Raw genomic sequence first — 24,947 nt, 5'->3', positions numbered from 1 at the left:
CCCATTCAACTTCTGGGTCTCTAAATTGTCCACGTGGCCAGAGCTAGCCTTTTATGCCTTGGAGGTGCTGGCCTGCCCGGCAGCCAGCGTTTTGTCTGAACGTGTATTCAGCACGGCAGGGGGCGTCATTTCAGACAAACGCAGCCGCCTGTCTACAGCCAATGTGGACAAGCTGACGTTCATAAAAATGAACCAGGCATGGATCCCACAGGACCTGTCCATCCCTTGTGCAGATTAGACATTAACTACCTCCCCTTAACCATATATTATTGTACTCCAGGGCACTTCCTCATTCAATCCTATTTTTATTTTCATTTTACCATTATATTGCGAGGCTACCCAAAGTTGAATGAACCTCTCCTCTGCCTGTGTGCTAGGCCTAAATATATGCCAATGGACTGTTGCAGTGGTGGCTGACATGAAGCCTGATTCTCTGCTATGACATGCAGACTAATTCTCTGCTGACATGAAGCCAGATTGTCTGTTACGGGACCTCTCTCCTCTGCCTGGGTGCTGGGCCTAAATTTATGACAATGGACTGTTGCAGTGGTGGCTGACGTGAAGCCTGATTCTCTGCTATGACATGCAGACTGATTCTCTGCTGACATGAAGCCAGATTGTCTGTTACGGGACCTCTCTCCTCTGCCTGGGTGCTGGGTAGTGTTGAGCGCGAATATTCGAAAAGCGAATTTTTTTCGCGAATATCGCAACTTCGCGATTTCGCGAATATTTTGAATATAGTGCTATATATTTGTAAAAACGAATATTCGTTGTTTTTTTTTTTTTCCCCCCACAAAATTACAGTACACATATAATTGATTGTTTCCCAAAGGTCCAACAGCTCAGATCTTACTCACATTGCCTAGAAAGTGATTGAGGCGCGAATCTTCGTAAGGCGATTTTATTAGCGCACATGCGAATATCGGCACGTCCCAGAACAGAGGCAAAGGGCTTTGCATTCATACATTAGTGATTGAATTGAGCTGCGATTCTTCGTAAGGCGATTTTATTTACGCAAATGCAAATATCTACACTTGTCCCCAGAACAGAGAGGCAAAGAAGACCTGTGCATTCATATAGTATAGCACCATATTCGCGAATACGTAGAACTTCGTAAAATTCGATTTACGAATATTCATATTTTTTATTTTACTTTCCACCTTACAGATTACATTGATCTGTACTCTGTCAACTACTGTCATCACCCCCCACTGTATCTCGATTGATTCCCAAAAGTCTCACATTGCCTAGAAAGTGATTGAGGTGCGAATCTTCGTAAGGCGATTTTATTAGCGCACATGCGAATATCTACACTTGTCCCAGAACAGAGGCAAAGGGCATTGCATTCATACATTAGTGATTGAATTGAGTTGCGAATCTTCGTAAGGCGATTTTATTAACGCACATGCGAATATCTACACTTGTCCCCAGAACAGAGAGGCAAAGGCCTGTGCATTCATATAGTATATCACCATATTCGCGAATATTTCGAACTTCGTAAAATTCGATTTACGAATATTCGTATTTTTTATTTTAGTTTCCACCTTACAGATTACATTGATCTGTACTCTGTCAACTACTGTCATCACCCCCCACTGTATCTCGATTGATTCCCAAAAGTCTCACATTCCCTAGAAAGTGATTGAGGTGCGAATCTTCGTAAGGCGATTATATTAGCGCACATGCGAATATCTACACTTGTCCCAGAACAGCCTTTGCATTCATACATTAGTGATTGAATTGAGTTGCGAATCTTCGTAAGGCGATTTCATTAGCGCACATGCGAATTTTGCATAGCATATGTATTATGCGATGCGAAAATTCGAATTATCGCATATGCGAAATAATGAATTCGAATATTCGCGAATATTTTACGAATATTCTTTCGAATATTCGCGAAATTTCGCGAATTCGAATATGGGACATGCCGCTCAACACTAGTGCTGGGCCTAAATTTATGACAATGGACTGTTGCAGTGGTGGCTGACGTGAAGCCTGATTCTCTGCTATGACATGAAGACTGATTCTCTGCTGACATGAAGCCAGATTCTCTGTTACGGGACCTCTCTCCTCTGCCTGGGTGCTGGGCCTAAATATATGCCAATGGACTGTTGCAGTGGTGGCTGACGTGAAGCCTCATTCTCTGCTATGACATGCAGACTAATTCTCTGCTGACATGAAGCCAGATCCTCTGTTACGGGACCTCTCTCCTCTGCCTGGGTGCTGGGCCTAAATATATGAAAATGGACTGTTGCAGTGGTGGGTGACGTGAAGCCTGATTCTCTGCTATGACATGCAGACTGATTCTCTGCTGACATGAAGCCAGATTCTCTGTTACGGGACCTCTCTCCTCTGCCTGTGTGTGTGCTGGGCCTAAATATATGCCAATGGACTGTTGCAGTGGTGGCTGACGTGAAGCCTCATTCTCTGCTATGACATGCAGACTGATTCTCTGCTGACATGAAGCCAGATTCTCTGTTACGGGACCTCTCTCCTCTGCCCGTGTGTGTGCTGGGCCTAAATATATGCCAATGGACTGTTGCAGTGGTGGCTGACGTGAAGCCTCATTCTCTGCTATGACATGCAGACTGATTCTCTGCTGACATGAAGCCAGATTCTCTGTTACGGGACCTCTCTCCTCTGCCTGTGTGTGTGCTGGGCCTAAATATATGCCAATGGACTGTTGCAGTGGTGGCTGACGTGAAGCCTCATTCTCTGCTATGACATGCAGACTAATTCTCTGCTGACATGAAGACAGATTCTCTGTTACGGGACCTCCCTCCTCTGCCTGGGTGCTGGGCCTAAATATATGCCAATGGACTGTTGCAGTGGTGGCTGACGTGAAGCCTCATTCTCTGCTATGACATGTAGACTAATTCTCTGCTGACATGAAGACAGATTCTCTGTTACGGGACCTCTCTCCTCTGCCTGGGTGCCGGGGCCTAAATATCTGAGAATGGACTGTTCCAGTGGTGGGTGACGGGAAGCCAGATTCTCTGCTATGGAACCTCTCTCCAATTGATTTTGGTTAATTTTTATTTATTTAATTTTTATTTTAATTCATTTCCCTATCCACATTTGTTTGCAGGGGATTTACCTACATGTTGCTGCCTTTTGCAGCCCTCTAGCTCTTTCCTGGGCTGTTTTACAGCCTTTTTAGTGCCGAAAAGTTCGGGTCCCCATTGACTTCAATGGGGTTCGGGTTCGGGACGAAGTTCGGATCGGGTTCGGATCCCGAACCCGAACATTTCCGGGATGTTCGGCCGAACTTCTCGAACCCGAACATCCAGGTGTTCGCTCAACTCTAGTTATGAGCCATATTAATATAGGTCATTCTATTTTCCCTTTTTAGGAACCTGGTTTTATATTGCCCCCAGTGTTGGGATCGCCTGATAAATATTAAAGTCCACCACACGAGATCCCTGTGATACATAGATTTGATACCTATACATACTGACCGGCCTCCATGAGATGCAGCTGACGTCTGCCCGGGGGAGTGTCTTAGTGACCGCCTCTGCCTCCCGAGCCGGGTCAGCTGATTGGATATGCCGACCGCTAGTGGGTGGAGCCACTTGGTTAAAGCATTCGTAATTTGGCGGCTGCTTCACAGTGTTAGCAGACGAATCATAGATGTATTAGACAGCGTCAGCTAGTTTTTAATGCAAGTTAGTAGTGAGTGAGCTCGGCATTGTAGCAGGGGTGTTGGAGGAGAGGTAGTCTATTTGATAATGTGCTGAATATCACTAGGCATACCCTACCCCACTATTACTGATCCTCACTGTCGATGTTATACTGGAGCTATGCTTTTCAATATCACAAATATCCAGTGTGATTCTACAGGGTGGGCCATTTATATGGATACACCTTAATAAAATGGGAATGGTCGGTGATATTAACTTCCTGTTTGTGGCACATTAGTATATGTGAGGGGGGAAACTTTTCAAGATGGGTGGTGACCATGGCGGCCATTTTGAAGTCGGCCATTTTGAATCCAACTTTTGTTTTTTCAATAGAAAGAGGGTAATGTGACCCAATTTCACAAGAAAAGCAACGATGTGCTTAGTTTTAACGTAACTTTATTCTTTCATTAGTTATTTACACGTTTCTGACCACTTATAAAATGTGTTCAATGTGCTGCCCATTGTGTTGGATTGTCAATGCAACCCTCTTCTCCCACTCTTCACACACTGATAGCAACACCGCAGGAGAAATGCTAGCACAGGCTTCCAGTATCCGCAGTTTCAGGTGCTGCACAGCATATGCTGTGAAGATACGAGATGTGCAGCACCTGAAACTGGCCGACTTCAAAATGGCCGCCATGTTCACCACCCATCTTGAAAAGTCCCCCCCCCCCCCCCCATATACTAATGTGCCACAAACAGGAAGTTAATATCACCAACCATTCCCATTTTATTAAGGTGTATCCATATAAATGGCCCACCCTGTAGTATTCACCATAGGTTGCTCCCAGCAGCAGATATAGGAGCTAAGGTGGTTGCGTTCACATACATGTATTCAGCTGGATAGCTCTGTGGAATAATATTGGACAATAATATATTTTAGGTGTAGTTCCCCTATTTTTAAGCAAGTAACAGAATAAAGTTGGTTTGTTATTTTTATTTTTTAAAAATACTGTGATTCCGTACTCATCCAGCATGCAAAAAAAATAATAATGGAATGGACACAGAAACAAAATACGTTATTGTGACTGCAGCCTTATTGTTGTCCATTTTGCGGAGAATAGGCTTTTTTACAGTGCGTCAGTGAAACATTGCGGGACGCACACAGACCGCATCTGTATTTTGCAGATCTGCGGAGAGCAAAACGGATATGGTTGTGTGCAGGGGACTTAAGGGCAACTAGCAAATTTTGTAAGCGTCTATGTATCTGAAAAAAGAGAGAATGCAACATGAAATGGCTACTAAAACAGCACTTAAAATGATGGATATTTATATACAATTAACCCATTCAATGCAGCTAGAGATAAAACCACCACCTAGCGTCAGGTATACATTTATCCATTGCTCAGCTATAGTCCTGTGTACAGCAGAAGTTAAAGGCAGGCCTGTCGATGACACGTGACATTTTTATTGGAGTGACTAATGAGACACACAAGTGAGGACTCACATTTCCATTTTGTGCTGGCAGTGATACCTACATACGGTGGGTTAGATAGGTATACATTTTACGCACACAGAGACACAATGACAAGCAAATTAAAAGGGTTTTCCAAGACTATCCTCCTGAGGATAGGTCATCAGTATCTGATTGATGGGGGTCCGACACCCGGGACCCCCGCCGATCAGCTGCTTGAGAAGGCAGCGGCGCTCCTGTGAGTACTGCGGCCTTCTCTCACCTCACCAAGCACAGTGCCGCATATTGTATAGTGAATGTGCTTGGTATCACATCTGAGCCCCATTCACCTCTATGGGGCTGAGCTGCTCCTAGGCCACGTGAGCGATGAACATGACGTCACCGGCCTAGGGAAAGCTGGAGTAGGCCGTGGTGCTCACCTTCTCAAACTGATTGACGGCGGTCCTGGGTGTTGATCCCCCACCGATCAGATACTGATGACCTATCCTGAGCATAGGAAAGGTCGGAAAACCCATTTAAGGGAGTGTTCAGACATTAGAATACAAGACAAATACTCTTGACCTACATATATCTCTTATGTCTACAGTCTTATAAGAAATTCTGTATCCTTGTAACAGTGTAAGAAATAATTTTATATATATATATATATATATATATATATATATGAATATATACCATATATAACACACCCTCTTACTGGGTCTAATGCGAGATTGGATGCAATAAATGAGACACAAGATTTAACGCATTAAAAAAAGATATATTGTATAGTGTGGAAAATTGATACTATAGTTATTATTGATGAGTATATATGGAGTTACAGTGGAACAAAAAGAAATAAATATTACATAGAGACTTGTACACACATAACAATAATTACAATTACTAGCAATTTCCAGAATACAATATAATGCCTCCTCCTCCAGCTTCCCCCATATACCCAAGGGATCTTTTATTCCTTGAAAGTTCTCAACCCCCATCCTTCCCAACGCCCCGTCTCTGTGGGCCGGCCCAGAACCTGTTATCTTAGCATTTTATGACCCCTTGTCTCTTATTCACATATTTTGGGTGCCTTTTGTTCTCTACCAATCAGCATATGTAAGAGATACGGGATATTCCAGGACCTAGATACAAAAGGAGCTAGATACATACTAATGAAGTAGGACGGTCACCTACCTGTCTCTGATTAACACAAATAATTCACACAAATATAATGCATATATTATTTCCAAAACCTGTATTTCTTACAACAGGAGGTCCATTTGCAGTAGTTGTATTGCATATTCTATGTAAAGAAAAAAAAGTCTGAAAGACCAGCTACAATCCAATGTGTCTTCTCGTCTTCCATGGCCTTTTCTGAGCAGTACCCCCCTCGATGCCCTCCATTATACCGAGATCGCGATTCGCGAATAGACTATTTGCCCAGAATGGGCTTTAATGATACCTTTGACAATCCTTTAGATTGAAGTGCCGCTTCTCGCTGTGTGGACCACTTACTGACACTGTTCTCATTTAGGGTATCAGACAAGAAGGTAACATCCTAGAGAGATAAACCTCTGCCCGACTGCCCGTGGTTACAGAGCATGGGTCTATTCTCCCGGCTGAGAGGGACGGAACCAGTTACTAACCAGTAGCTTCCACCTTTACTATTGGTAACGTACTAGGGGTATAGGATGAAATGGTTAATACCTGTGCCCCAAACCTATCATCTAATGGCGGCTAACACGGCAGTTAATATCTGCTGTATTACAGTGCACAAGAACTGTCTGGCATTATGTCCTGGGAACCCTCTGTGCACGGTCTTGAATTAACCCCGCAAATTCCCTAAAGGAATAAAACATTGACAATCACAATGAATTTACAATCACCGACCAACAAGCAGGTAAACTGAATACAAAATTCTTATTGAGCAGTTAAAGGGCATCTGTCAGCAGTTTTGTACCTATGACGCTGGCTGACCTGTTACATGTGCTCTTGGCAGCTGAAGGCATCTGTGTTGGTCCCATGGTCATATGTGCCTGTATTGCTGAGAAAAATTATGTTTTATTATATGCAAATGAGCCTCTAGGAGCAATGGGGGCGTTACCATTACACCCAGAGGCTCTGCTCTCTCTACAGCTGCTTTGCTCTCGGCACTTTGATTGAGAGGTCCAGACATGATAATGTGTACACACCTGGTTCTGTAAATCATGGTGCAGAAAGCTTGGTCATTGCAGAAAGAGCAGAGCCTCTAGGTGTAACGGCAACGCCCCTGTTGCTCCTAGAGGCTCATTTGCATACATTAAAACATCATATTTCTCAGTAATGCGGACACATATGAACATGGGACCAACACCGATACCTTCAGCTGCCAAGTGCACATGCAACAGGTCAGCCAGTGTCATAGGTACAGAACTGCTGACAGATGCCCTTTCAGAAAAAAGTTACCCCTTCTGCAGATACAATACAACACCCATATTATACTCAGTGCTGTACTTGTTTGACATTTTCTGAGCTTCTATAACAGATAACTTCAGTATAGTGAATTGGAGAAATTTGAATGTGACACATCTTGTCCCAGGGTCCGGTCTTGCTCTAGAAGTAAATGTCCTAATAAGTGACATCGTTCATGGTATCATAATCAATAAAGGTTCTTTTTGCCGGTAGTCCTTGTACGCGCCCCTTTAATATGCATGGTAATACACTGCCATTAGGGGCTTCTCTTTCAGTCCAAACTTGTTCTTCATGTAATCAGAAAAGAATTCAATTGGATATTTCAGGCCTATATCACTACTAAGAAATATGTTAGAGTCACTTTACTTTCACGCTCTTTCATTTACTAAAGAATGGTATAAATAGCAAATTTCTAAATCACTTCATTAAAAAAAAAAAAACTGCCTGCATCCACCTGAAAAAAAATAATAAAGCTGTAAAGTCATGGCCACTAGAGGTTTCACTTCCACCTAATTTGCAGTCCACTGCCTGTTGTCAGACAAGATCCCTTCCTGGTAACAAAGACACAGAAGACGTCTCACAGGAAAAGCATGATAAAGAACTGCTTCTAAACAGATTGTGAAGATTATAGCAGCCTCCCCTTTGTCCCTGATCTGTTCTGTGAGCTCCAGAGCTGAAAATAAACACAGTGTGAAGTAAGGGAAAGGTTGTCACAGCAGTACAGTGCTGGCAATTTTACAAAAGGTAAATGCCCCCTGCTTCTAAGTGAAATGCATCTAGCTGTGCAGCTGAAACATGGAATAATATGGCTGGAAGAGACATTAGGAAAGACCTGTTCTTGTAAAATGAAGCACAGCCATTCTGAAAACCTTTATTTCTTTTTTAAACTCAGGTACGCTTTAAGATTCTTTTAAAGATACAGACTCTGGTACCTTGAATGATTTTGAGGGTCCATTTTCCATGAATCATAAGAAATAGACCCTTGTCACAAGTGATCTGCTCTGAAGTCAACTTCGAATCTTTTAGGACCTTGAGGCCAATTACTGTGTTAGGCCTGAACCCACTGGATGACCCAGTGCTACTAACAGCTGTGACAAACTATATTGGGCTTACAGTACAGAAGTATCATTTTACATTTAGTAGATGAGAACCTTTGGGCAATCTTGATCGCACAGTGATATTTTGTAAGAGGCTTCCATTCCTATTTTTGAAGAGAGACTTGACAATAGCGTGATGATGAGTGGTTTTTTTCACACTAAATGGGCTCCTATTAAAATATAGTCCTGATACAAGGAAGAATTATTGAGCTTTGTATAAACAAACAGTCTGGATGAAGCCATGGCAGTAACACTAGACTGTGCGCAGATTCTTACGTTTTATGCTCTTTATACACATACATATCTTTGTGGTTTTGTATACAGATTCAGCGATTGTAAAGATTTGAGTTGTACTAAGAATACATTCTGCTCTCCAGACAAGGAACTGCTTTGAAACATTTACACATACAACACTGCCTTCGTGGGCATCAGACTATACAACTTCTATGGGAAGAGCAAACCCTTAGCCAGTACATGCTTTGCATTCTGGATACCTCGAAAAAATTATATATAGAATAAATTGTCCATTTTCAAGAATATTTCTGGTTTCCTCCCACGGAATCGTGCCACTCAATGGCAGTAGATGCCACCTACTCTTGATTTTGGGCACCCCCCTGTCTTTTCCGTGCCTGGCTGTGGTTACTGGCTCCTTTTGTTTCAAGATTCATCCACAGAACACACAGTGGATGAGTTCGGTGCTGAGCCTGGATGGACTGCCTTGTCTCCGGGCTCCTCACTCGTTGGATGAAGATGTGTGGGGCTATGAGGGTACCTTTATCTGGTGCCCCTTCTCCTTGGCTGAAAACAAACTACCTGTGGCACTGTGAGTGTAACACCTGCTCATGTTAGATGAGATCAACACTTGTTTGAGGAGAGGTGGTCAGTCTCTAACTCCATGGCTAGTGCACTAAGAGGTCTCACCTGTCCCAAGGCAAAGGAAAAGACATAGGAATGCCTCCCTCAGACAAGTCACTGTCCTGTGCCTCAGGAATGGTCGGAAGCAGATTCTGCTGACACAGACGACGTCTCAGCCCCAAGAGCAAAGGTTGGGGCATGGAACAGATGTCTACATTATTACCCAGATCTACCCAGGACAATGAGGGAAAGTTGGCACTGTCCTTCATGGCTTCGCTGAGCTCCTTGAGGGTGGCACAAGAAAGGCGGTTTCCGTTAAGTGAAAGGTGCGTAATGTTGGGAAGAACTGCCAGAGCAGGTAGAGCCAAACTCAGAATGCTGTCTGTGAGTTCAGTAAAGCTTAAGTCCACAGTGGTCAGACTATCTCCATGGCTTTGTAAGTAGAGGATCACACGCTGAACATCTCTGGGAGTCAGGGGAATACCAGACAGATCCAGGGATTCAATACTTGATTTCTGTTGTAGGCTGTTCTTCAGGCTGCCAAAAGAGAAGGCATTGACATTGGGGTGGTAGTATTCAGTATTCATTACTATGTATTAAATACAGCGACTAATACAGTTTAATTCTACCCAGAGGTTTACTTTATTGAGTTTACTACAATTCAAAAAACACTTCTTCGGGTGTTAAAATCTGAGATTTCTCATGTGAAAATGTCATGTTACTTTAAAGGGATTCTCTGGTTTAGACCACTTCTGTTCTTTAGCAAGGTCTTTAAGGGAAACCTGTCACCATGAAAACGTAGGGCAATCTGTGGATGGCACGTTATAGAGCAGGAGGAGCTGAGCAGATTGAGATCTAGTTTTCTGGGCTTTGAAGTCCTATCAGTGGTTGACAGTTATCTCTGTAAACACAGTCCTAGAGGGAAGGCTGTCAGTCACTGATAGGACCGCCTCATCATAGAGGGAAGGCTGTCAGTCACTGATAGGACCGCCTCATCATAAAGGGAAGGCTGTCAGTCACTGATAAGACCGCCTCATCATAGAGGGAAGGCTGTCAGTCACTGATAGGACCGCCTCATCATAGAGGGAAGGCTGTCAGTCACTGATAGGACCGCCTCATCATAGAGGGAAGGCTGTCAGTCACTGATAGGACCGCCTCATCATAGAGGGAAAGCTGTCAGTCACCGATAGGACCGCCTCATCATAGAGGGAAGGCTGTCAGTCACTGATAGGACCGCCTCATCATAGAGGGAAGGCTGTCAGTCACTGATAGGACAGCCTCATCATAGAGGGAAGGCTGTCAGTCACTGATAGGACCGCCTTATCATAGAGGGAAGGCTGTCAGTCACTGATAGGACCGCCTCATCATAGAGGGAAGGCTGTCAGTCACTGATAGGACCGCCTTATCATAGAGGGAAGGCTGTCAGTCACTGATAGGACCTCCTCCTCATAGAGGGAAGGCTGTCAGTCACTGATAGGACCGCCTCATCATAGAGGGAAAGCTGTCAGTCACCGATAGGACCGCCTCATCATAGAGGGAAGGCTGTCAGTCACTGATAGGACCGCCTCATCATAGAGGGAAGGCTGTCAGTCACTGATAGGACCGCCTCATCATAGAGGGAAGGCTGTCAGTCACTGATAGGACCGCCTTATCATAGAGGGAAGGCTGTCAGTCACTGATAGGACCGCCTCATCATAGAGGGAAGGCTGTCAGTCACTGATAGGACCGCCTTATCATAGAGGGAAGGCTGTCAGTCACTGATAGGACCTCCTCCTCATAGAGGGAAGGCTGTCAGTCACTGATAGGACCGCCTCATCATAGAGGGAAGGCTGTCAGTCACTGATAGGACCGCCTCATCATAGAGGGAAGGCTGTCAGTCACTGATGAGACCGCCTCATCATAGAGGGAAGGCTGTCAGTCACTGATAGGACCACCTCATCATAAAGGGAAGGCTGTCAGTCACTAATAGGACCGCCTCATCATAGAGGGAAGGCTGTCAGTCACTGATAGGACCGCCTCATCATAAAGGGAAGGCTGTCAGACACTGATGAGACCGCCTCATCATAGAGGGAAGGCTGTCAGTCACTGATGGGACCGCCTCACCATAGAGGGAAGGCTGTCAGTCACTGATAGGACCGCCTCATCATAGAGGGAAGGCTGTCAGTCACTGATAGGACCGCCTCATCATAAAGGGAAGGCTGTCAGTCACTGATAGGACCGCCTCATCATAAAGGGAAGGCTGTCAGTCACTGATAGGACCGCCTCATCATAAAGGGAAGGCTGTCAGTCACTGATAGGGACCGCCTCATCATAGAGGGAAGGCTATCAGTGACTGATAGGGACCGCCTCATCATAGAGGGAAGGCTGTCAGTCACTGATGAGACCGCCTCATCATAGAGGGAAGGCTGTCAGTCACTGATAAAATAAGAAAAAAAGACGAACGTGTAAAAAAAAAAAAAAAACGATCCTGTGCCTCAGTTATGCACATTTGGCATCCGTTTGACCCATTTCCATCTGAGATACGTTTTTCTAGACGGGAAAAAAAAGTACTGCATACAGGACTTTTTTTCCTTCTCAAAAAACGTATCTCAGTTGGAAATGGCTCAAACGGATGCCAAATGTGCATAACTGATGCACAGGATCCATTTATTTACGGGATATGTTTTTTTCCCTTATTTTTCTGTTCTTCTGACGGATCAGAAGAATGGGAAGATAATGGTGAGGTGAACCCTCCCTTTATCAGTATTACATCAACGGAGGTCTGACACCCTACTCTAGAGTTTAGTGGACGGAGATGGTCACTGCAGCACTGCTTCCATTCACTTCAATGGGAGCAGAGCTCCAGTAACCAGCTCTGTCCACTACATAATGAGGCCTTGTTCACATCTACTCGTCCTTTTGGTGTCCATGAAAAAAAATCAGTCCGTGTTTCATCCATGAAGATGTCCATGTGTTCTCTTTTTGCCCTCCGGGTGCCATTCGCATTCCATGGACAATGTTCAGCTGAAGATCAATTTCCAAAGCATCTCCTTTCAGCTGGCAGTGAAAAACGGACCAAAAACAGACGCAACACGGATGCCATCCCTGATGTGTCTGTATTTTTCCATGGACCCGTAGACTATTCTGAGCATATTTGGTCTGCATTATGGACTAAAGTAGTGCATGTCTCCGTGATTTCTTCACTGACCCACAGTCAGTAAAAAATACTGATGTGTGAATAAACACATTGAAATCAATGAGTATGTGTGCTGTCCGCAGAAAAAGAGGAAACGCATGTCAATTAAAAACGCAAATGTGAAGAAGGCCTGAAGCTACTCTCGCAAACCTGAGCTACGTAGGTGCTAGATGTCGGACCTCCTCTGATCTGACACTAATGATCTATACTAGGGATAGCTCATCAATTGTTAAATCATAAAGAACCCCTTTAAATTCAGAAGGGTCTAACCAGGCTACCCACTTAAGGACTCATTCACACGAACATAACGGCTCTCTGCTGTATTGCAGACCGCAAACCCACTGACTTGAATGGGTCCGCGATCCACAAGATACGGCAAATGATAGGACATGTCCTATCGTTTGTGGAGTGGAGGCATGGATTGGAAACCCATGGAAACACTCGGAAGGGGTCAGTGCCTCCGCATCGCAAAAGGTAGGGCATGTCCTATCTTTTGCCGTATCATGCTAATTGCGGACCCATTCATGTCGATGGGTCCTCACCACAATATAGGATTCACACGGCCGGAGACAGTGATTTTGCGGACTGCTATTTGCGGTCCGCAGCATGGGCATGGAGCCCTTACGTTCGTGTGAATGAGCCTTAAGGGCTGTTTCACATGAGCGGATCCCACACGTGTCATCCGCAGAGACACGGAGCAGTAACATGATTGATAATGCTCTTTGCCTCTCTGTGGTCTTTTTACTACAAAATCACGGTGAGATAAAGTTGTCACCCTGATTTTGTAGTAAGAAGATCACAGAGAGGCAGGGAACATTATCAATCATGTTACTGCTCCGTGTCTCTGCTGTCCGGAGCACGGCTTGGCTCTCTTTCACGCTGCGGATGACACGCGTGGGATCCGCTCGTGTGAAACAGCCCTAAAGGTGTTGTGTCATCAGACACAACCCCTTTTAAACTGCGGCTGCCATGGCTATCAGGAGGTATGATGTAGCATTGTATTACTTGGCGGTAATACAAGGATGGTTTGAATCCGCTATATTGGGAGCTGCTCTCACACAGCGGCTCTTTGATCTGGCTTGTAGAGGTGGACCCCAAACAGGGGACTAACCCATGTGCTTAAACAGTCCATATAGACAACCCTTTAAGTTCTTAGTGTTTCATGTTCCAGTTAAAAATGTGATGCTGACTGGTGTGACCACAAGAAATGTCATCATATATTGTATATATATATATATATATATATATATATATATATATATATATGCAGAAATGTATTAATCAGTACAAATATTGGCTTTATAAAATGTGTGATTATGGAAACTCTGGTCCACAGGGAGTTGTAATTGTACTACTTTCCCCCCCAAAAATACCACCCAAGTTAAGCCACACCCCAAAGGTGTGTGGCTTAACTTGGTCACACCCCAAAGGGGGTGTGGGGGCATGGCTTAACATAGGGTGTTAAGTCGCTATGTCATAATGTGGCTCCTAGTATTAATAATGCCCCCCATTAGTGCCCCTCCAGTAATATTAATGGCTCCATTAGTGTCCCCCTGAATTGATAATAACCCCCATTAGTGCCCCCAGTGATAGAAATGATAGAAATGCCTCCATCAGTGCCCCCCAGAATTAATAATGTCTCCATTAGTGCCCCCCAGTAATATTAATGCCCCCATTAGTGCCACCCAAAATTAATAATGCCACCATTGGTGCCCCACAGAAATAGTAATGCCCCCATTAGTGCCCCCATAATTAATAATGCCCCCATTAGGGCCCCCCAGAATAAGGCCCCCATTAGTGGCCCTCAGAATTAATAATGCCCCCATTAGTGCCCTGGATAAGTAATAATGCCCCCCAATAATAGTAATGCCCCTATTAGTGCCCTCTAGAATTAATAATACCCCCATTAGTGCCCCCCCAGCGATAGTAATGCTCTATTAGTGCCCCCCAGAATGAATAATTCCCCCCATTAGTGCCCCCAGTAAAAGTAATACACTACACCCATTAGTGTCCCCCAAAATTAATAATGCCCCCTGCTCTGCTTGTGCAAAAAAAGAACTCCCCTCATCCATTTGATCGCGCCGCTGTGAACACTCGCTGCTCACTGGAAGCTCAGGACAGGACCTGCGAGACGTCATCCCGCTGGAGGGCAGGTCCTGTCCTGAGCTTCCAGTCAGCAGCCACTGTTCACCACGGCACGATCAAATGCATGAGGCAATATTATTTTCTGGTAGAAAAAAATTACCGGCAGGGGCACTACATTACCGGCTGGAAGGCAACATTACACATACAATGCATATATTCTGCTGTGTTTCCATCAGTCTCGTTTTAATAGTCTACTCACCAGGCCATACTTTTCCTTCGAGGTAGACTGTGTCGATGCCACTTTGAGTGTGGTGTCAAATGGTAAAGAAGCTGCCGACAGATTCGGTCTGTAGATTTCATCTGGTCTTGTTCCTAAAAAGTTCACATTTTTACAGGAAATGTATGGTAGTCGTGTATTTAGACAAGAACACTCGCTAGCAGCAAATAGAAGCTACAGAAATGCAATGCAAACTGCAGGCAGCACTTTATAGAGCAGGAGGAGCTGAGCAAACTGGTATATATGGCACTGCATTGCAGAGGCAGATGTATACAGAAGAACCTTAAAGAGGACCTGTCATCACGATATGCAGTGCAATGTGCAGGCAAGATGTTATAGAGCAGGAGGAGCTGGGCAGAATGATATATAGTTTTTGGGGAAAAGTCTCAGTAAGATATGTAATTTAATCACTTAAACCTCTGCTCTTTCTGAACTTAAGTCCACCCCTGTGAACAGCAGTGACTGACAGCTATTTCTGTATACACACTTACACTGAGAATGCTATCAATCACTGATAACACCTCCCCTGTGTACAACTATCAGTGACTGAAAGCTATCTCTGTATACACACTTACACAGCGAATGCTATCAATAACTGATAACACCTCCCTGTGTACAGCTATCAGTGACTGACAGCTATCTCTGTATACACACTTACACTGAGAATGCTATCAATCACTGACAACACCTCCCTGTGTACAGCTATCAGTGACTGAAAGCTATCTCTGTATACACACTTACACAGCGAATGCTATCAATAACTGATAACACCTCCCTGTGTACAGCTATCAGTGACTGACAGCTATCTCTGTATACACACTTACACTGAGAATGCTATCAATCACTGACAACACCTCCCTGTGTACAGCTATCAGTGACTGACAGCCATCTCTGTATACACACTTACACTGAGAATGCTATCACTGATAACACCTCCCCTGTGTACAGCTATCAGTGACTGACAGCTATCTCTGTATACACACTTACACTGAGAATGCTATCAATCACTGATAACACCTCCCCTGTTTACAAGTATCAGTGACTGATAGCTATCCCTGTATACACACTTACACTGAGAATGCTATCAATCACTGATAACACTTCTCTGTGTACACGTGCAACATAAGAAAATAATCCAGCGGCACTCACCAATCAACGTTTTCATTTACTTTATTCACCACGGGTCAGGAGCAGACACGATACAGTGCAACCAAACAAACAGTAAGCGGCGACGGTGGTTTCGCGCAGGAAGCGCTTCCTCTGGCCACAGCTCACAAGTCAAGCACACCTATCACCTTATATAGGTAAATGCACTAGGGGCGTATACCCACTACATCACTTCTCATCCAGCTCAGGTGTACGGCGCTGTTGTGATCGCGCTCACCCACCTCCATCACATACATCAGGTGATATTAAAAACAAAAATGAACATTGAGCAAATCCCTAGTAAATAATTACAAAAATACGCTTAAATCTATTTTTTCATTTAGCTCAAGGGGGCCCATAGCATTGGACGGTAGGATCCACCGGCCTTCCCTTCTAAGAAGTTCACGATCCCTGTCCCCTCCCCTCTGAGGGGTTGGGACAACCTGCAGATCTGCAAACCATAGAACTCTACTGTCTCCGCCGTGTACCATGCGGGCATGTTCTATTAATCGTGAGACCCCTTTACCTGAGGCAATTGATCCCACGTGTTCACGGAACCTTTCAAATAGACAGCGTATGGTCTTACCAATATAAAACCTACCGCACACACATAGTACTAAATAAACAACAAAATGACTTCTACATGTTATCAATGTGTTCACTCTATGATGTAAACCTCCAAACGAGACCGAGGACCCTTGTAAGTTGAATTTACAAAAGGAGCAACTTCCACAACGTTTATTCCCCTGTGGGCGCCAACCATTCAACCATGTATCCCGTTTTTTTCTTTAAAATGGCTCCTTACTAGTTTATCCCTTAGGGTATGACACCTTCTGAAGGATACGAGGGGTCGTGAACCCCCAATATCCCCAAGACTGGCGTCTCCCTCCAACATGTTCCAATTATTCTTAATGATTTTCCTGACTGTATTTGAAAGAAAAAACTACCGGAGAAGGCTGACCCCTTATATTGGATCTTTTCTTTGCTCGTAATTCTCCCCCTCGAATAGAATCGGATGCTCGCATCATCGTGTCATTTAATAATTACACGGGGTAACCCCTAGAAGATAACCTACTCTTCAGGTCTCTTGCTTGCTTTTGGAAGCCTTCTTCGGTGGTATTAGTTCTGGACAGTCGTGTAAACTGGCCAAATGGTACAGCTCGCTTAACACTACTTGGCCGTCGCCGCTTACTGTTTGTTTGGTTGCACTGTATCGTGCCTGCTGCTGACCCGTGGTGAATAAAGTAAATGAAAACGTCGATTGGTGAGTGCCGCTGGATTATTTTCTTATGTTGTACGTGAATTATTAATGCCTGACACCAGCTGAGCACCGCCTGACCAGGGGATACGCTGAACATTGTCCGTAGCTGTACTTGCAGGAGGAAGCGGGGTTATGTGCAGTGCCATCGGATCTGTTGTCTAACTCCATTGACTTCTCTGTGTACAGCTATCAGTGACTAACAGCTATCTCTGTATACACACTTACACAGAGAATGCTATCAGTCACTGATAACACTTCTCCCGTGTACAACTATCAGTGACTGACAGCTATCTCTGTATACACACTTACACTGAGAATGCTATCAATCACTGATACCACCTCCCCTGTGTACAAGTATCAGTAACTGACAGCTATCTCTGTACACACGCTTACACAGAGAATGTTATCAATCACTGATAACACTTTCTCGTGTACAGCTATCTCTGTATACACACTTACACTGAGAATGCTATCAATCACTGATACCACCTCCCCTGTGTACAAGTATCAGTAACTGACAGCTATCTCTGTACACAGCCTTACACAGAGAATGTTATCAATCACTGATAACACTTTCTCGTGTACAGCTATCTCTGTATACACACGTACACAGAGAATGCTATCACTTCCCCGTGTACAGCTGTCAGTGACTGATAGTTGTCTCTGTATACACACTAAGGGGGCCTAAACTGGATTTTATGTGCATGATTTATCTCCCAATACCCCATCTCACTGATGCCCCCTCTCCCCCAAATAGCCCTGGAAGAAACTGATCCCTGGTCGAAAAACGGTTGTGGACCACGGATCTACAGCATATAAAAAAATTTTTTGTCTGCAGCACATCGTCCTGTGTGATCAGGGATCTGCTGCCTGCAAACACTGAGGGAGTCATTTATTATACTGAAATACGCCTATATTACGCGTATTTCAGGCGCAGATGGCGGCGCCGCTATCTGTGACTTCTCCCAGCTCAAGCCAGGTCTAAAATTGTGTGCATGGTGTGGGTGGGGAAGGGGACTCATTCATCATTTTCTATGCCTGTTTTAGGAAGCTGGCCTACATTTTGATGCAACAAAGTTATGGAGCTTTATTAAGACCGGCGTCCAGGGGCGGATTGGCCATAGACCCTACAGGGAAATTTCCCGGTGGGCCGATGCCCTCCTCATGGCCGCCAGCGGGGTACATAATGGTCTGATTCTCTCTTATACACCTGGCCGGCAGCCACAGATGCCCTCCTGAATTCAGCTGTATAACCATCCTCAGCGATACAGTTGAACACTGTGGTGATTTGGCAGTATTTTGTGCTGCACTGTGGTATTTGTCTCAGCTTGGGCAGTATATTGCTCTGCATTATGGTATTGCTGGCCCTGCCTACCTATGTTGGTCCTACCTAATTATGTTGCCTCGCCTTCTGTCAATTTAGACCCTCCTGCAACATGGGGCCACTTGTACCTTTTTTTCCAGGGCCACTTTTAGTTCCCAGTCCGCCCCTGCCGGCGTCTAAAACGCTGGACTTAATAAATGTGCTCCTGGTCTTTCGCATCTCTGCGGGGAAAGGGTAGTGACAAATTGTCTGAATGTCACAGGATGGCCCCATGCCACTTTTAGGTCCCACTACATTATCTGGGTGAAGATCTTTGAAAAGTTAAAGGCTACAGTTGCAAGAAAAAGTATGTGAACCCTTTGGAATTATATGGATTTCTGCACAAATTGGTCATAAAATATGATCTGATCTTCATCTAAGTCACAACAATAGACAATCGCAGTCGGCTTAAACTAATAACACACAAAGAATTAAATGTTACCATGTTTTTATTGAACACACCATTTAAACATTCACAGTGGAGGTGGAAAAAGTATGTGAACCCCTAGACTAATGACATCTCCAAGAGCTAATTGGAGTGAGGTGTCAGCCAACTGGAGTCCAATCAATGAGATGAGATTGGAGGTGTTGGTTACAGCTGCCCTATAAAAAACACACACCAGTTCTGGGTTTGCTTTTCACAAGAAGCATTGCCTGATGTGAATGATGCCTCGCACAAAAGAGCTCTCAGAAGACCTACGATTAAGAATTGTTGACTTGCATAAAGCTGGAAAGGGTTATAAAAGTATCTCCAAAAGCCTTGCTGTTCATCAGTCCACGGTAAGACAAATTCTTGCAACTGTATGTACACCTTTGGCAGCAATTTTTTATTACTATTACATTTTGGGCTAAAAATCATTTTAAAATGGTCTTTCTAAAAAAAATATGGAGCCTTTTTTCCTGCACAGCTCTGAGTTTCTTTAGTATCAGGCTCAGAATTTTCTCTCTGTTCCGTCAGGCAGCTCAGCTGATGGCTCCTCATCTCTGTTCTCTGACATTACAAACACTCATTATAGCTCAGCTCTTGTCTTACTGATAAGAATGTGGCTAACACAAGTGTTTATGACCTCTTAGTAGTTTAGAGATGAGGGTTATTAGATGACCGGCACAAAGTGAAAGTGAAATATTCCAACAGCTAGTAAAATAGTTAAACCTTTGTGACAGAACGACTCAATATTTGTAATAAAGCGCCATGAGTGCGAAGGGGATAGCGGCTCAATATCACACATACAGTATGTGACATCGTGTCTGTTAGCACTGGTAAGAAATGTGTGTTCACGACTAGTCCAAATAACGTAAATATTTCCATAGGGAACCACTTTTTGTATTTGCAGTATTCATTTTGTGAAACGTACATCTGATGAGCAGAACCTACATGTCGGGGCCCCCTGTCTACCTACAGCATGGTGCTCGGATTCTATTCTCATTGTGAGTGCTGTGTTTTCTGCCTGGACAGTTACAGCTACCACTGATTTCAGACATGCCGCAGCATTTTATGTAGAGCAGACACCGCTGAGGAACGTGGGATCTTAGGAGACCAACAGGTCGGAAGTCTGCGGGATCCACTGTAATATTCCACCAGAAACTTAAATCTAATACTACAGGTGGAGTAACAACTCATATCTATCTATTTAATATCTAATTATCTATCTATCTATTATCTATCTACATCATTATCTATCTGTCTATCATCTAATTATCTATCTATCTATTGTCTATCTATCTATTATCTATCTGTCTATCATCTAATTATCTATCTATCTCTCTCATATCTATCTATCTAATATCTATCTTTCTATCTAATAGCCACTGTCTGTCTGTCTATATCATATCATCTATCTATCTATCCATCTAAGGGTGCGTTCACACTTGCGGCAGAGGATTCCGGCAGGCAGTTCCGTCGCCGAAACTGCCTGCCGGATCCGTCAAAACGCATGCAAACTGATGGCTTTTGTCAGACGGATCAGGATCCTGATCCGTATGACAAATGCATTGAAATGCCGGATCCGTCTCTCCGGTGTCATCCGGAAAAATGAATTATTTTTTTTTCACATTTTTTGCAGTCTGAGCATGCGCAGACCGCAATGTCGGATCCATTTTGCCGGATCCGGCATTAATGCATGGCAAGTGTTCCGGAATTTTGGACGGAGATAAAACCGTAGCATGCTGCGGTATTATCTCCGTCCTGAAAAAGCAAAAAGACTGAAGTGAAGACATCCTGATGAATCCTGAACAGATTGCTCTCCGTTCAGAATGCATTAGGATAATTAAACTGATCAGTTATTTTCCGGTATTGAGCTCCTAGGACGGAACTCAATGCCGGAAAAGAACAACACTAGTGTGAAAATACCCAACTCATCATTAATCCCATGCACAGTGTCTCTCATCTGTCTCTCTCCAGGACCCCCCCCCCCCCCCCCTCCCTGTATTCTCCTCCCTGGTCTCCTGCCTCCTCCCTCACCACCAGTTACATGTCCTATCATTGATATTCAGTCCAAGCCTCGTTGTTTCTGGAAGCTTTTCCCTCCAAGCAAGGGCAGAGAAACAAAAGCCTGGGCCAGCTGCTTCTCCATGAGGGAAATCACAATCTACATAACAAGCCGCCGTTCGCAGCCCGCCCCACCTGGACAGGAGACTGTTCACACTGTGAGATGGAGGACAGACCTTACCTTCCTTGGACACTGAAGTTCCCTGGCCAGACTGAGGAGCAGTTCATGGGAGATGGGGTCCACCAGGTTGAGGAAAGTGACGTGCTTATATAAGATATCATTGAGGAACGTCCCCTCCAGGCCCAGGTCCTACAGAGACAGTAAAGAGCAGGTCACCACACGCTGGAGAAAGGTTAATGTGAGATGTAGGAAGCGACCACCACTGCTTATGATGCTGGGTGTATTGTCACATGTGTGCCATGTTCATCCACAGGCATTGTGGCCCCCGGGGCCCCTTACCTTGCGGAGCAGTTTGAGAATGTGCAGCGCCCGCTCTTGCTTGTGGTCCCGGACCAGCGCCTGTATGTCCCGTATCCAGGCTGCTCTCCTCACGTACGGAGCCGGCTTGTTCCTGCGCAGCACCCCGGGGATCCGCTCTGAGTTGAGTATCAGCGACGTGAGGGCAAAATCACCGCGGGCCCCTGCAGCCTCCCCCCGCAGGGGCCCCATATCCATCACGTCTTCAGCCTCATCCTCCAGGCTGCTCTGTCTGCTCAGCCGGCCTCCCATCACCCTGATGTCACCCACTGGAGCCTACTCTGCCGTGCCCACCGTCAGCACCAGTGCTAGCATGTACCGCCACCCCCGGTGTGAACGGCTACTAAGGGAAGGTACATCCTAGCCCCTCTACTACCATCTGTACCATGGCTCCTGCCAGGAGCTGTCCACAGACGCTGGTGCTGGAGCGGTCCCTAGGCTGAGGCTATGCACCTGTGGTCCCCAGGATGTGTCTGCAGTGGTGGTCCAGGCTGTGTCTGCAGTGGTGGTCCAGGCTGTGTCTGCAGTGGTGGTCCAGGCTGTGTCTGCAGTGGTGGTCCGGGCTGTGTCTGCAGTGGTGGTCCGGGCTGTGTCTGCAGCCGCCTGCCTTGTGTTTGTTTATATTTCAGCTTCCAGTCTCTGACCAATCCTGGGCGAGGATGCTCAGAGCGGTGGGGGATGGTGGGAGCAATGTGTCTGGGCTGCCAGTGTGTCTGAGGAGCGAGGGAACAGGGAGGGCACTGTGTCAGGGTGTGACATCTTCATGTGGCACGTAGACAGACCCTCTAGGCTCACCCATGAAATGCCATCTCAGCAGCTAGCACCCCCAGAAAGCACTGACGGCTCCTCTTCTGCCAAGTTTCCAAATATCTCTTCAGACATGTCAGACATTATTACGTGAATATAATCCCTACGGACTGTCACACAGGATCAGACCTACAGATGTAGCAGAGTTATCTCTGATAACTCTGCCACATCTGTACCTAAGGAAAAAGGCTGATGAGGGCTGGGGCAGAGAATACGGCCATGTAGACTCAGTTTGTATTGGGTGCGGTGACTTTCCGGGCGGCCCCTTATTAAGGCGATGTACATGCAAATTACATTAAAGGGGGATTCTGGTTGTCGGTCTATTAATTTCACGGGAACGAGGCCCCTGCTCTCCTGATGATAGGGAATGCCAGCAGTCAGACCCCCTCTATTCTAAGCTATCCGGTGGATAATCGGAGCACCCCTACCCCCCCATTTTCGTAATCAATGTGGATCCCAGTGATCAAAGTTATCCCCTGTCTTGTACATAATCAGAATACCCCCATTTTCATGATGTGTGGATCCCAGCAGTCAGACTCCACTATTGTAAGTTATCCTGTTTCCAGTGGATAGTCGGAGTACCCCTGTTTTCGGAATCAGTGTGTATCCCAGCGATCTAAGTTATCTTTTATCTTGTATATAACCAGAATACCCCCGTTTTTGTGATCAGTGTGGATCCCAGCAGTCCGATCACCCCCCCATCTACGTTACCGACCATCCTGTGGATAATCAGAATACCCCTTTAATCACTGGAGGTTATTAGATGGAGATCTCTATTAACCTTCTGGTGACCTTGAGCTAATGTACAGCAGTCCATCTGCATAGGAGAAGCATCGCCTCCTCTTAATGTAATAAGACATTCCTTATGTTCATCCTGTTCTATAGGTTTATGTGCATATGATAGAGTCCTCGTCACCGTAATCTGCAGTGTAGGAACAGGGTTCGCCTCGGCAGGTCTGTAGGTTTAGAACTTGGATGGTCGTGGCCCCCTTTCCTGGAAAAGCTGGTCACGTTCATTTACAGGGTGGTTGCTATTGTCAGTGATCCTGCTTTGTCCTACAATGTACAGAATATAATGACACTGCACAAGTCATACCATACCTCCAATGGCGGATTACAATAGGACAACATGAAACCCCACATACTGCGGCAGGGCCCTGCCCCCTTAATCATACCCAGTCCCCTGCCCCCCTTAATCGTACCCAGTGTCACCCAGAGCCAGTCCCCTGCCCCCTTAATCATACCCTGTCACCCTTACCCAGTCCCCTGCCCTTCTTAATCATACCCAGTGTCACCCTTACCCAGTCTCCTGCCCCCTAAATTAGAACCTGCCCCCCTTAATCATACCCAGTGTCACCCATAGCCAGTCCCCTGCCCCCCTTAATCATACCCTGTAACCTTTACCCAGTCCCCTGCCCCTTAATCATACCCAGTGTCACCCTTATCCAGTCCCCTGCCCCCTTAATCATACCCAGTATCTGTCACCCTTATCCAGTCCCCTGCCCCCTCCGTATGCATTCCGTTTCCGTATTTCCGTTGAAAGATAGAACATGTCCTATTATTGCCAGCAAATCACGTTCCGTGGCTCCATTCAAGTCAATGGGTCCGTAAAAAAAACGGAACACATACAGAAATGCATCCGTATGTCTTCCGTATCCGTTCCGTTTTTTCAAAACCATCTATTGAAAATGTTATGCCCAGCCCAATTTTTTTCTATGTAATTACTGCATACTGTATATGCCATACGGAAAAACGGAACGGAAACACAACAGAAATAAAAAGCGGAACAACGGATCCGTGAAAAACGGACAGCAAAACACTGAAATAGCCATACGGTAATATGAAAGAGGCCTAACTGTTATCTTGCAGCTCTGGTGCCACAAGTTGGCACTGAAACTACACAGCTCTGTCCATTGTGTCGTGGAACTGCAGCATTGTTCCCGTTCACTTTAGTGGGAGCAGTGCTGCAGTTACTGGCTTTGTCCACTACACAATGGAGGGAGCTATGTAGTTCTGGTGCCAACTTCTGGCGATATACAAAGAAAACAATTGATTGGCAGGTGAGATATAGATGGCTTATCCTGAAGAAAGACTATCAGTATCAATATTATGGACACCCTCTTTAACTCCTTGAATACTGGAGATTTTTGCGTTTTCATTTTTCTTCCCTGTCTTCACAGAGCCATAACTTTTTTATTTTTCCGTTCACATAACCGTATGAGGGCTTGTTTTTTGCGGGGCAAGTTGTACTTTCTGATGCCAACATTTAATGTGGCATACAATGTAGTGGGAAGAAAAAAACATTTCAAATTAGGTGGAATTGGAAAAAAAAACTTCATTCCGCCACAGTTTTATAGTTTGTGTCCTTACAGCAGTAGAATGGGACAA

General features: G+C 45.1%; 1 protein-coding gene across 1 annotated transcript; it reads right to left on the bottom strand.

Annotated features, from left to right (window-relative positions):
- Positions 1-7,516: 7,516 nt before the first annotated feature.
- On the bottom strand, positions 7,517-22,151 carry LOC122932979 (leucine-rich repeat-containing protein 75B-like). The gene is made up of 4 exons (XM_044287681.1): positions 21,735-22,151; positions 21,456-21,584; positions 14,999-15,111; positions 7,517-10,016 (listed from the first exon to the last, which is right to left on the bottom strand). Exons 1-4 carry the CDS (start codon positions 22,002-22,004, stop codon positions 9,542-9,544), a joined length of 987 nt encoding a protein of 328 aa, XP_044143616.1. The 5' UTR covers positions 22,005-22,151; the 3' UTR covers positions 7,517-9,541.
- Between the last annotated feature and the right edge of the window lie 2,796 nt (positions 22,152-24,947).

This window comes from Bufo gargarizans, chromosome 3 (genome assembly GCF_014858855.1).
Source record: "Bufo gargarizans isolate SCDJY-AF-19 chromosome 3, ASM1485885v1, whole genome shotgun sequence".
Lineage (NCBI taxonomy): Eukaryota > Metazoa > Chordata > Amphibia > Anura > Bufonidae > Bufo > Bufo gargarizans.
The sequence above is the reverse complement of the archived record's forward strand: the minus strand, read 5'-3'. Positions and strand labels throughout refer to the sequence as shown.